Source organism: Pygocentrus nattereri, chromosome 9 (assembly GCF_015220715.1).
Source record: "Pygocentrus nattereri isolate fPygNat1 chromosome 9, fPygNat1.pri, whole genome shotgun sequence".
NCBI lineage: Eukaryota > Metazoa > Chordata > Actinopteri > Characiformes > Serrasalmidae > Pygocentrus > Pygocentrus nattereri.
Window position 1 is genome coordinate 19,105,780 of NC_051219.1, and position 13,756 is coordinate 19,119,535.

At 39.2% G+C, this 13,756-nt stretch overlaps 1 protein-coding gene across 2 annotated transcripts in view; it reads right to left on the bottom strand.

Annotated features, from left to right (window-relative positions):
- plxna2 (plexin A2) overlaps positions 1-13,756 on the bottom strand; it is a 280,254-nt gene that overhangs the window by 42,951 nt on the left and 223,547 nt on the right. For both annotated transcript variants that reach the window (XR_005130735.1, XM_017694224.2), the window contains exons 18-21: positions 4,735-4,974; positions 3,218-3,361; positions 2,016-2,250; positions 458-600 (exon numbers count right to left, since the gene is read on the bottom strand). Coding sequence is in view for 1 of the 2 variants with exons in the window: in XM_017694224.2 (XP_017549713.1) it covers positions 458-600; positions 2,016-2,250; positions 3,218-3,361; positions 4,735-4,974 (762 nt within the window). In the remaining variant the exon portion in view is untranslated. The remainder of the gene's footprint in view (positions 1-457; positions 601-2,015; positions 2,251-3,217; positions 3,362-4,734; positions 4,975-13,756) is intronic.

Here is a 13,756-nt window from a genome sequence, read left to right on the forward strand (position 1 = left end):
ACATTTTCTAAATAAAATTTAATGCTTTTTTGTTTCATTTTCAAGACCTCAACAAAAGAACAAGGAAACACAGTGTCACTGATGCAAAGCACCAAACTCATAATGATGCATGCGGTAGGCATGCTGCAAGTGTGGGTGGGTGAGAGGGTCACTGTGTGTACACACTCAGTGGGGATGTCTGTGCTGTCACTTTTTTCAAGTTTCTACTTTGATGATCAAGATCTCCACACTGAATTGTGTACATGTCAGCTTCTGTTCTGAAATACAACTGAGAGAGGATATTAATTCCACTCTGGATATAAACATGAGGGCTTAAACTTCTCAACAGCAGTGATAAATATATGTATATTGCTGAGGTTGCCACAAAACCTTGGATCGCCAATGCGGTAACTTTATAGGAAAAGGAAAAACCTTCGTAGCTTTGAATAGATGTTAATGGAGCAAGATTTATATGTACCTCCAACTCTCGAAGAACTGGGTGATCCTCAATTCCAGGGAAGAGCACTCTCATAGCGTAGGTGCGGTAGTCCAGGTGAGGGATGCCAGCTCTATCCAGATCACTGGTAAGCTCATTAATGTCAGTCTGCAACTCTGCAAATGCTGGGGAGGGAGAGAGTTTTTAATGCATTTGAAGGAAACAGAAGCAACAGCTCACTCGCTTCTCCTATAAGTATATATTTGAGAGAAAGGGTTTCCTTTTTAAATTAAGCACAAGGAAGCATGTTGAAACTGTTGATGTAAGAGGTAATTGACTGTATGCTGCAGATGTGACACTATAAGTTAATTCTTGTACCGTGCCATTGTTTTGGCTTGACAGAAGACCATCAGCTGGGCTATGGCCGAACAGAGAAAGAAAAACTAAGTCAAATGTGCAGGTGTGGAAAACAGTCCAGTTTTTATTGGTTGGTGTAGCAACCTTGCATTCTTAAAATTCCTACTGTTCAGAAATGGTAAACCTAGTTTACCATGTTCTTTTACAAAAAAAACTTTACAAAAAAGATATTTTGTCCAGAGGAGTAGTCATACAATGTCATATATTTGCTTAGATTTGAAAAGTGAGCTTAAAATACCACATATTCTTTAATATTTATTAAAACAATAAGCCATGAGAGGCCACAAAATGTTCTGCTGCTTATTTTTTTACTAAACAAAATAAAATAAAATCAGATTTTCAGTGTGGTCTCAGACTCAAACTAGTAGACTCCATGTTACACACACACACGTACACACACACACACACACACACACACACACACACACACACACGTGCACAGTTAATAAATTGACTGTGTGCTGTAGTGTGTGTCCCCTGCTGATGGAGACCAGAGGTGAGGCGGCTTTAATTGGGTCCATTCTGACTGAGCAGCACTCTACCCTCAGGGAGTCTCTCTCTCTCTCATGCTCTCTTTTTCTTCCTTTTTCTCAAAGCACACACACTCACACAAACACAAACTTTCACTCTGTCTCTCAAACACACACATAAAAAACTCTCCACCACCTATGCAGGCATACACACCTGCCCTAAGCATGGCACAATGTAATTTGGATTCCTCTCACAGCACAAGTCACAGACTTCACTTGGGCAAAATACAGAATGGTTTATTGGTCTACTACAAGCCATCAGTGCTACACATTGGCTCAGCCTGTAAGAATGTGTGTGTATGTGCAGCACTGACCTCATGATAAAGCTCACTTCAATACAAACAGAGCTAAATGAGCAGCTTGCGTGTGCATTACATCATCCATGGCTGAAGGCTCAATATGTGTCATTAAGCTACATCATTAGCCGCAGAAGACTACTGTAATTGAGGTGAAATTGAGCGTCTGAAAATAGGGCCAAATGGAGTGGCACAGTGATTCGGGAGGACATCTTGGGTGTGTACTTGAAAGTAGTGGTACTAAAGAAAGTGAAAGATGCTGAATTTGTGCCTGGAACATGATGCACAGATTAGTGTAAGTTCAGAGTAATGCTGCACTAATGTATTTCCAAACATGTGTGTAATCAGTCTTCTCACCTTCTTTGCACTCCAGCGCGACCCTGGACTCTAGGTTGTCCATTTGCATTTGCAGCCGTTTGAGTGTAAGGTCATTTTCTCTGGATTTGCGCTTGTAGGCGATGAGGACGAGGATGACGATGATGAGGAGAAGGCCACCACCCGCTGCGATGCTCACGATGGCAGGCAGAGTCAGGAGACTATCTGACAGGATGTTTACGGAGCCAGGAGAGACATGAAGACCACCCACTTGCACCTGATACAGTAAATATACAGAAAGATACAAACTGTCACAATGTGGCCTACATTCAAAAACAGTTCAAAAACGGTCACTCACAGAATATAAGAGGAGCAAACACTGTAATACATTAATCTATTATTCACTTAACTGACTTATTATGTTTTAATTATTAGAAATGTAGCTTTACATTTCCAACTGACCCTTATTAGTCCGTAATTCAATACTTGAGTGGTGAACAAAAATGTTGGGTGAAATGCAACATATACATTTCATGTAGTTAAACAGGTCCAAGAAGAAGGTACTTTTCATATTCTTTCTCAACTTCACCTGTGAATTTTCATAATAATCAGGCAGATATTTTTTTCCTTTTCTAAATAGAATGTATAAGTTATAGAACTCACACCTATATTACTGTTATCAGCCTCTTGTTGTCTGTATTATTTACTGGTTTGAAGTGCCCAACTTACAGTAAGAGCTAGCCAGGTTTAAGTACAGCCTCCACACAGCAGGGTTAGTTGTAACAAAGTGGTACACAGCTCCCATTGGGTATATATAGAGAGCTATGGACTATATATAGGAAGTTAATAGCTCCCTACACACACACACACACACACATACACAATGATTATTATTGTGCTCTATTGTAGAACTAGCCTATCAGTCTGTTATATTTAACTTCAATTATGGAGTAAGTTGTAACAGTTTTATTCCCATTGCTTTCACAAATGCCGTGTGAAACAAGGTTTATGGTTTAATTGGTTGCAGAGATGTGTAGGTTACTTTTATAAAAACATCTCTTGCTCAATAATAACTATTATATCTAATCTAATAATTTCTTTCTGCTCTTCACACTTTTGATTACTCAATACGCTGTGATGCTTAGCACTTTAAAAAACAAACAAGTACTATAACTATAAAGACATAAATAAAGAAAACTGTGTGCAGCAGCTCTAGTAGTAGTAAATTTCTCATACTGTCTTACCATGATTTTGTACTGGCCAGTAAGGTTGGGGGGCTCACAGAGCAGTTGAGTATCTGAGATGGTGACTGAGCAGGGGGTCTCTCCTAGGAGCACCGTGTAGTTCAGCTTCACTCCACCTGATGTTGGGGGAACCAGGTTTTTCCCCTGAGATGCACACACAGATGCTGGGTTATTTTAAAAGATATATTACAATATCTTTAGGTCTATTTCTATCATTATACTTGTCAGTACATGCGCAGTACAAATGTCTCACAAATTAGTTTTTACACTGATTGCAGGTCACCAGAAGGGTTAAACAATAATGGTTTGTTAATCATTTTTCACAATAACATTTTTGCAAAAATATCATATTGCAAGGCAGGAGGTCACACTGTTTATACAGGCGCACTGTGTTTTATTCTTCATGTTTCAAATTGCAATTTTTCAATATAAAAGCTAATTACTAATATTAACTAGCAAGTGTGGTGCTGCTAGTAAAAACAAGCTAAACTTTTTGCTTTTTGTTTATTTCATGCTAATTTTGACCCAACTCAACTCTGCAGCCAACAGTGAAGGCCTGCTTTTCTATTGATATGACTGGAATAAAAATGTTTTATGAGCAGACTAACATACATGATGTATGATCGCTTGCTGTGCTTGTTGTGATCTATTTAAACCAAAGGAATGAACTAAGATAGTAATGTGCTAAATACAAAATCATAATTTATTAAGGTATGTTCTACTAAATTTGTGAAAATAAATGTGAAAAAAATGCAACTACCCACAAAAAGTATTAGTCCATGGATGGAGTAAAAGGAACCACACCCCTGCTTTTTAGAGCAGGACATGGACTAAAACTAGTCACACCCCTGCATTTTAGAACAGGAAGTGGGACTGTATTCCTGTCCCTTACTGCAGATAGATCCCACTGTTATGAAGTAAATGTCCCAGAGTTTGTAAATCAGTGTGTAACCTTACGAATGATCACTACTGAAATACATATTCGCTGCAATGAGGTTAAACATTTTTAAGTTTTAATAAAGTTTATGATTTTACACATGTACAACTATTCAAAGATGAAAATTGTAGTCATGTACACATTTTTGTGGTCTGTTCAAAATAAGCTACAATTGTCACTAACAAAACTGTCTCTACTGAAACATTTGGGAAAATTTTGGAAGGGTGTATTAACGTTGACGAAACGGAATGTTCAATTATTAATATTAGTAAAGTGAACTCAAGTCATAGAGTCACTTGAAGCAAAATGCTTTTAGTCTAAAGTCAAAGTCACTTAAAAGTCCAAAATGTATTTTTAATTCTGACTCTCAACCAATTCGGCAGAATGATCCATATAGTCAATATTTTGTCCAGAATGTGCAAACCTAGTTATTGCCAGTTATACTATTTATCATGGATGCTTCATGTCCACACAAAAGCTACAGTGTGCTGTACTGCAGGAGCTGGACTCGTGCTGATATGATGTGATCGCTCTGTTAAAAGGACATAATTCACATGAAGTGTGATGAATATAGTGCTACCTTCAAGATAATGGGCGAGCCTGGCTTCTGCTCCAAAACTCCGTTGGTGCTGAGAGGCTCGAAGTAGGGGTTCGGATAGTACAGGAAGTTGGTGTTGTTGTACACCAGCAGAGCCTGCACATTATTAAAGATGAAGCCAAACTCGTCTGCGTGTTTTACTGAGTCCAGCCCAGGTCTGTACTCTGCTGTCAGAGATGGAGCGAAACAGCTCATAGTGGTAGTGTTCAGGACTTTACACACCTGAGAGAGACAAAGAGACGAGAGAAAGAGAGAAATTGCAATTATTATTATTACTATTATTATTATTATGAACACAGTTACTATTATTCTTGTAAAATAAAAAAGTACAATTTTTAACTTTATTTTTGTTGATATCCTAAAAGAAAGTTAGTTAACACATTCTCATAAGATAAAACATAAAATGTGCCATGACTTTTGCAGAGGTGACATTTTTTTATTTTATTGTTTCCCTAAATGTTAAATTAAGCAAAAAAACAGGAATTATGCCTTAAAATGGCAGAAGTGTGCTCTCTGTAAAGGATATATACTTACAATTAGGAAAACAGTACATGTAACCAGGTCTACCCAAAGTTTTACATATGACTCCTCACTATGATAGGATATGAAATTTTTAGCTCAAGTGAGGAAATTTTGAGCTCTCATTGTAACCACAATTACTTTTTTATTCAAAAACCAAAAGAGCAGAAACAATGCCTTTTGGATACTGAGATGAAGGTTAGGGTTAGGTTTAGCTGTAGTACTATTTAGCTACAGTAACACAAAAATCAATAGAAACCTATGGATGTCCTCATATGTATAGCAAGAAAAACAAGTGTGTGCGTCTGTGTGTGTAACTCTCACATTTCCAATCTGTCTACATTGCATCTACTTGCTATCCTCTTATTCTTTTAACTCTGCCTTATTAAAAGCAGGTTCTTATGACACCTTTATTTCTTTTGAGGTGCATTCATCTACTAATGTGAACAGCTCTCAAAAGCATTTTTTCTTTCTGAGTTTGTTGGCAGAATCCAAAGAAATGAAGAGACACCTCTTAAAATAGTCAAATGGATGTACAGCACAAAAACAAGAGCAGACCCACAGCCCTGTACTGTCCTCATGCTCTATTTCTCAAAGCTCCTGATATCAAACATGAAGGAGCCACGATTCGAATGACTGAGGGACCAGCAAAGCATCTCTTTGTGCCTTGTTATTTTAAACAACAGTAAAAAAAAATGGCCAAGCACTCCTGACTGTACAGAACTGGAGAAGGGCATACTGGTGGATTGGTAACATGTATGGGGCAAGAACATGTAAAACTGATCCTTACCCCAAATTACCTGTTCACAAGTGCTGAAATGAAACTTGCAAGTTACCTCCTAATGCCATTACCATGTTCATGAAGTGCAAGAAAGGATACAAAAGTGAAGTTCTGCTCACTGCAAAGGGAGCTCAGTATGCATTTCTTAACCTCCTATACCCCATTTATAACCTAGATATATGACAGAGGGCACACTACTGAAGCCACCGCTTCCCTACAGACTCACAGTGATTTTCAGTCATTTTCTATGAGAAAATATAGTTTTTGTTTTCTGACAGAAACCAGCTGATTTTTCTTAACATGATGCATTTTTTAATGTGAAAATGACGTGAATACTGAAATAAGTAGCTTAATCCAGCAAGCTAAAGAAAGAAGCTAATGTTAATGACATACAAGATCCATATGAATAAAATTTGGGTGCTACAGTAGCATAAAACATAGAACATGATAAGTGCACAAATTATATATAGTGCACACACAGTCTTATACAAAAGTTTGGGTGCTCCTGCTTAACTGACATGCTTTGGTTTTGTAAGTGAAAAAACATCTACTGCATTGAACAGACAGGCACATTTTAATGCAAAACTACTGTTTATTTAATTTATTCATTTATTTGTATATGTTTTTCCAAATATGTTAAACAGCAAATAGTCAGACATTGTGCACTAACAGAAAATACCCTATTTAAGTTTGTAACCTGTAGAGGGCGTATTATTTTCACTTATAAAATCAATTTGGTTGTTTCAACTTGATCAACAAGGCACTGCAATTAAAACAAAGATGCAATTTAAACACAATGCTTCTCCAAATCAGTGTTTTTTGGGAACACGTTCACATTGTGTCCATAGACAACCATATATTTAACAGCACAGAGAGAGCTAACAGTCTGGCAGCTAACTGGCTTCACGATCAGCTAGCTATGCACTACAATAATCTTCATAGCAAATAAGTCAAACTTTTCTCTTCCATACACACCACACACAAAGTAGATGTCACATACGCACACCCCCACTCATTTACACCCAGACACTGAGCTTTCCCCTCTGTGTTCCAGAGAGCGCCACTAACTCTCAGACAACAAAATTGATTGCTGTGAATCTCTCGCTGTGCTGTGAGGTTTTCATCTCATCTCCCTCTCTTCTCCCGCTCTCCAGGGGTAAACTTAATTAGAGCTAAATATCTTCAAAGCACGGCGATTGCCACACCCCATACCTGCATGCCAGGGGAACGATCGATGCAAAACTCATTTTGACCACGCAAACTTGATTTTGCAGATGTGAAAAAATCAAACATACACGAGCCTCTAGATTCAGATGTCTGTGTGTCAGGGAGATTTGGTCTGTTTGTCGTTCTAGTGGATTTGGCCTTTGTTTCCAAACTCTTTCCTTTATGGAGATGGATATATGGCTTAGTTTGTATTTGCATCATTAGCTTGTAATCATTAGGTCTCTAATGTACTGAGACCTAAAAAAATGTAAATAAGGCTTAAAGACATGGCTTAAATCTTTTTTTCCAAACTGACTCTTCTTATATTGTTTAAAAGACAAAAGTCTATGATTTTTGATAGAAGTCTAGTGACTCATGCCTGCCAACCATAACTTCTTTTGAGTTTGGATTGTGTGTGTGATGAACCCCAGGAGTCTGACAAGATACAGCAGGGTACTTCATTACACTAGTCAGTGATGCATTACTCAGGTTTAGGGCTGTAAAAAAGGAATTAAATTCATGTGAATCAACAACTAATTGATTAATCAGCGTGAATGTGGCCTGTAAACGTGAAGAGCTATAACAATACAATGTCTGCCAATGTTTTGACAAACTGTGGTACTCATTACCAAGAGCTAAATCATTCCTCCGTGGAATAAAATGCGCCACTTTGCTTACGCCTGCCCATAAACAACACGAAGCTAAACTAATTACACTAATAAACAATAGCTTAAAATGAGTGATATAATATTTAATATGTATATTAAAATACATATTAACACTATAAGTGAACTGCTGCACTCTTCAGGTTAGCTCATTAACTCATTCTAGGTTGGACTATAATCTGAAAATGTAAAAGAAAAATTGACATATTTATCAATGATTTCTTATTGTTGACATCTTATTATTAACAATGTCAGATAATTCAGCACTGCTAAGTTTTAATGTTTGTGTTTGAATTCATTGCTGGTTACTAGTAGGGATGTACAATATATTGTTTGTAAATCCTTATTGCAACATTGACTTCTGCAATATCACAAAAACAGTTTGACATTTGGGAAAAAAAAGGAGCCTTTGCTTATGGGGTGGAATTTTTCAGTTTGTTTTTGCAGATTTTGTGGTAAGGTTTCTTCAGAAAATGGCCTCATACATAAGAGACCAAAACTGTTTAACATTGTCTGCTTTCAGAAGAAAGTGAGGTCCAGTTGAGAGTTCATGTTAATAAAAACACTGTTCCAACATTATTGCAGCATGGAGACATTCAACATTATTCTGCTGTGATTCCACTCAAGACTTCCATCAAGACAGTCTGTTTAAAAACAAATGTGACTCAATATCTCTGGCACCATAATATCGCCCTACTGCGCAAGTTTTCTATGCAGCCAAAGCCATCAGGAGCCTCTGGCTTTCTGTCAAGCAGAGGTCACACTGGGGGCAACACAGCTACAAACACAGACTCTTTAGCTAAACTGTTGCTCACCTATGTAGTCATGCCATAGTGTTGATAGATTTCTCATTAAAAAGCATCAAAGGACCATAACATGCAAGACTCCACATACAATGAACATGCTATCGTTTTCTTTTGCTGAATACCACTTAATTGCAGGAAACTTGAACATATATAGACTAATTCCATATGAAAGATTCTCTTGCATTCTACCTCATGGACCAGGATAGCATTCTCAGCTACTCTCAATGTCTCAGAGGTATGCTCAGGGCTCTGCTGTTGAATTTAGATCTATTCATTCTTCCTCCCTCAGTGGAAGTGTCATGTGAGAGAGAGCAGGGACAGATGCTACCACAGCAACGCGCCTCATGCTGCCTGGAACAGCACCCGCACTAGCAATTTAGTGCTGGCTCACAATACCATCTGGTCCAAACTGGCTGGATGCTGCTTGGTTTTCGACCACAATTGAGCTTTTTTCACCATGCCAGTTTTTCCCGCTCCCCACTACGAACAACCATCTTTCCAGCACATAGATCCATAAAAAAGAATTCAATTGGTCCTATAATCAGTAGATATGTGATGTAGTTTTAAAGGCCTTAAGACATTAAGCAGAAAAAAATAAATACTATGGCCTGTTTAAGGTGGGTGGACCTAATAGACTAGATACTATGGAAATGGCAGTAATTTTAGTATTACTCTCATGGCAGTACGTGAACAGTATGCTTGCTGCAGCTTCTTCATTGTGAAACTAATTGGGATCTTCTCTGACCATTAAAAATAGCTGGATTCTTCTCTGACTTGCCAGGATCCTCCAGAATGAGTCAGCAGAAGTCACCTGCCTGACATCTTTAACAGGGTAATCTCAGCTTCACCCTCTCTGCTCATGGTTTTAATTACTGGGAAAAAAAGAACAGGTACTGTAAGGTGACAGGCCACCTACACTAAAGCTTGCAGGGTCATCTCGGCCAACAGCAAGACTGAAACCAGCTTCAGACCTCAAGATAAACCTTCACACAGACATGTGCGTTCTGCATTAAAAAAAGCCAGGCTTGTAGCTCTGGCTCAGCTGGAAGCTGAGACAAAGGCAAAGATGGAAAGTGAGAATAAGAGCAGCTTATGGGATTTCTGCATGGAGGAGGCAGGCTGTTAACGTAAGACTCTGCTGAGGCTCCATGCTGGAGGATGAGGGTCAGGGCACTCCATTAAAAATGAGGAGCTCAGAGGAAGCAGCGGCACTTGAGGCATATGCTGAATAATGCCCTTTGTTTCTCTCCAGCTATACACCCATGCAACAGGACTTTAGCCAGGTGAGTAACTGAACAACAGAAGAGACTGCTGAATTATTAAGCTGTATGGGTTGCCAGTTTATTAGGTACCATAGCAAGTACTATGCAGTCAGAGACCTTAATTTATTTAATTTCCAGCCAAATCGGTAGACTTGATTTCAGTTTTTCAAAGACTTTTGGAGGAATATATTTCAGTCTTAGAAGTTGGTTGCATTTGCTTGAATTGTGAGAAGTAGCAATCTCTGGATTTTACAGTGGCCAGTCCATTGTTATGTTTGCAAATTTTCTTTCTTTTTTTACCAATACCTTTTTTTACCAATACCTTTTTCTCTATAATTACTTTTTGAAAACTGCACATTATTTCAGACCCACAGCACTGGGCTGTCTTCTCACAGTGGGAGGATGGACAGAAACTGCAGCTCATCTGTTGCTCCACAACGTATTACCAACCCTTGACCTCATTCATCAACAGAAAGTGATTATGATAGCACCACCGCTGACCAAATATTCTTTTGTTATGGATCACTCTCAGAACAGCAGTAATACTGATATGGTAGTGGCACGTTAGTGTGGCAAACAAAAAAACCCAGGCAATAGTGATGCTGTGGTCAGAAACCAGGCACAGATGACTAATACAAATTGTGCACGGAAAAAGAAAAGCTGCTGTGTTAAGAACGACTGACCACCCAAATACCATCTTGTAAGTGGTGGTCCTATGTTGGTCACTTTCCATTGTGCAGACTGTGCTGCAACCCATGTGCTTTAGTCAGTAATTGTAAGCCTACATTGCACATCTGTATGGAAGGCTTTTCTGGTAAAATGGCCAATGAGAGTAGATAAAGGGTAGGTGTATCTAATAAACTGGCAACTCACTTCTCTGTTTAAGTGGAGTAGGGGTACATGTATAAAGCAGGCTTTTATCATCTGTTTAAGTTTGGCATTCTCTTAAAAGCGGTGTCTGGGGAGGTCTTCGACACTGATTGCTGGGAACATCATCTGATTGCATGTGTTTCTGAAGTGCTTCACTTCAGAGCCATGCTGAAGTGGCTTTCTGATCAGCTAGGATAGCAGCTGATAATGCTTTAGGAATCCATCTCGTCTCGTCATTATTGCCTCTGCCTGCCATTCTATGTTCCAGACACTCTTTTTTTTCCCCCCATCCACAGAAATAAAATGGAGGCAGAAAAAAAAATCTTTTCACCATAATCAGGACGATGATTAATGTCTCAATTGTAGGCTGGTGACAGGTACTGCGGGATGCACAAAGGCAATTGTCTCCGTTTTCGCATCACTTTTGAGAATCCTGCCAGGTAAAGTGAGGTGGGGAGGGGAAAGAGGAGGCAAGGCAATTTGGGGAGGAGGCAGATGACAATTTGAAGACTGCACTGACACGCTCCCTGGCTCTGACTGCCAGGATATTCTGCTGTTTGCTTCTCACCAACGACAAAGGCAAGAGGGAGGGGATGAAGAGATGTGTAATTGTAACCTCGGCGCTTAATAAAAATTCACCCGTTCCCTTTCAGGGTGCAAATCAAAGCTCAGTCTGCTCTTTGGTGAGTACTCTGATTGGAGAGAGGGAGGGGGTTTAGAGGGAATAGACTGTGCTTGAAAGGAGGAGCTCTGGTGTCTCTTTTTGTGTTTTCCTCTTGCAGTTGTAGGCGGCTAGAGAGAGAGAGAGAGAGAGAGAGAGAGGAGGAGAGAGACAGAGAAAGAGGGAACCTGACAAATCAGGCAGCTCCCACACAACTTCAACCATATTTCAGGAGTCCTCTAAGAACTGGCGGCTCTGTGAAGCATGCTGCAGCGTGAAGCTGCTGTCATTCCTCATCATGTACTGGATTTCCTTTCTTTTTTAGAAAAAGGATTTCGGGGAAACTGCCTGCGTACAGGTACATGTGTAGTACTCGGGCCCAAAGCAAAGCTACTGACACAGAGCGAAACCTTCTCCAGTACTTGGATTTTCACGCTCCTGAATAAAAATCCTGAAAAGCAAAAGGCATTTCACAAAGCTAAAGTATAATCAACATACTTTATTACAGTACAGTGTGACTTCACCGATCTTGCAGAGTGACTGACTAGAAAGCATTCAAAAGTCTGAGACTACTTATGAAAATACTCCTATTTTGCCTCAAGAACAAAGAACAAAACTGATGGCATTCAGCCACAAGAACACTTGTGAGGTCAGGTTCTGATGTTGGATAATTAGTTCTGGATCACACATTTCATAAATATATATATATATATATATATATATATATATATATATATATATATAGTTCCTGACAGAAGTCTTGTTGCATAAGGACATAAGGACAGTAACTTAAAATGGTATTTAACTCCTTCATTACAATAAATGGTTTACTTTAATGTGAAGGGCTTTCACATTAATAACTGGGTGCAAAATGAAACTGTCAAAAAGTGTCCTGATGTCCACAGCTTGGTAAAGCCCATAACATCTGTTTTTGCAAGGACAAAAGTCTTGTCATGTCTTTAAATAATTCAACCAATCAGAGATTAGAGCTTCACCTGGGACAAAGAATGTAGTTAACATATTCCCAGGTGTGTATAAAAAGAACCCCAGCACACCAGACTTTGAAGTGCAACCTGACCTCTGACAACATGCCAAAGATTCAACCACAAACCAAAGTGCTGATCATCAAGACCTTGAAGACCAAGTCTACTGCTGAGATGGCAGACATCTTTAATGCATCCAAATATCACAGGGAGAGGATAAGAAAAAGATTTCAAGAAACCTGTGATGTTCATGACAAGCCCAGGTCAGGCAGACCCCTTAAGACAACTGTTCGAGAGGACCATTGTTGCTTTGACAGTATAGGCCCAGCCCTTTTTCAACTGCAGTGGAGCTACAGGAGAACTGGTCACCAGAAAACGCTGTATCTACAAGAACAGTTTGTCGAATTCTTTCATGCAGTGGTCTTCATGGCCGAATTAGTGCACAGAAACCAGCATTAAACAGAAGACAACAAAAAAATTGTGGACAGTTATCTAGTACTTTCGAAACCAGCAGTGGTGTCCGTCAAGGATGTCCTGCTTCACCATTCCTGTTCAACTTCATGATGGATGAAATAATAGAACTCGCTCTCAATGGACTAAACAACGTAGGTGTCGAATTAGAATCAGGTCAGAGGCTCTGCGACCTCGAATATGCAGATGATGTTGTCTGCCTTTTTGAAACCAGTGAAAGCGCCCAGATTGCATTGGAAAGGCTCAAGAAGGCCGTCCATTCTTTTGGAATGCGCTTTGCTCCCGTAAGGTTCTCCTTCAAGATTGGTCAGCAAACCCACTGTCCTTATTTTTAGCTGGACATCAGTTAGCCATTGTAGATAGCTTTACATACCTAGGAAGTAATATATCTCACGTCGGGTCGATCGAAGATGAAATTAGCTCACGGATTATTAAGGCTAGATTGGCATATGCGGGTCTAAGGCACTTGTGGAATCTGAAGGATGTGTCGCTCCAAGTTAAGGGGCATGTCTACAATGTTTGGGCCATTATTGTTATATCAATAGTGATATCAATAGTGAAACTGTGGTATAACTGCAACACTGCAACATACTCGAGATCATGCTTTACTGTGACATACTGGCACTTTCATGCTGGCCAATATCTCACAGTAAAGCAATGTGTATCTGTAAATGGTCTTCTCCAGAAAAAGGGTTTGTCTTGTTAATATTATCTTTTTTTTGTGTATGTTATATATTTGTTTCTCATCCAAAACACAAGCATTTAAATGCTATCTGCACA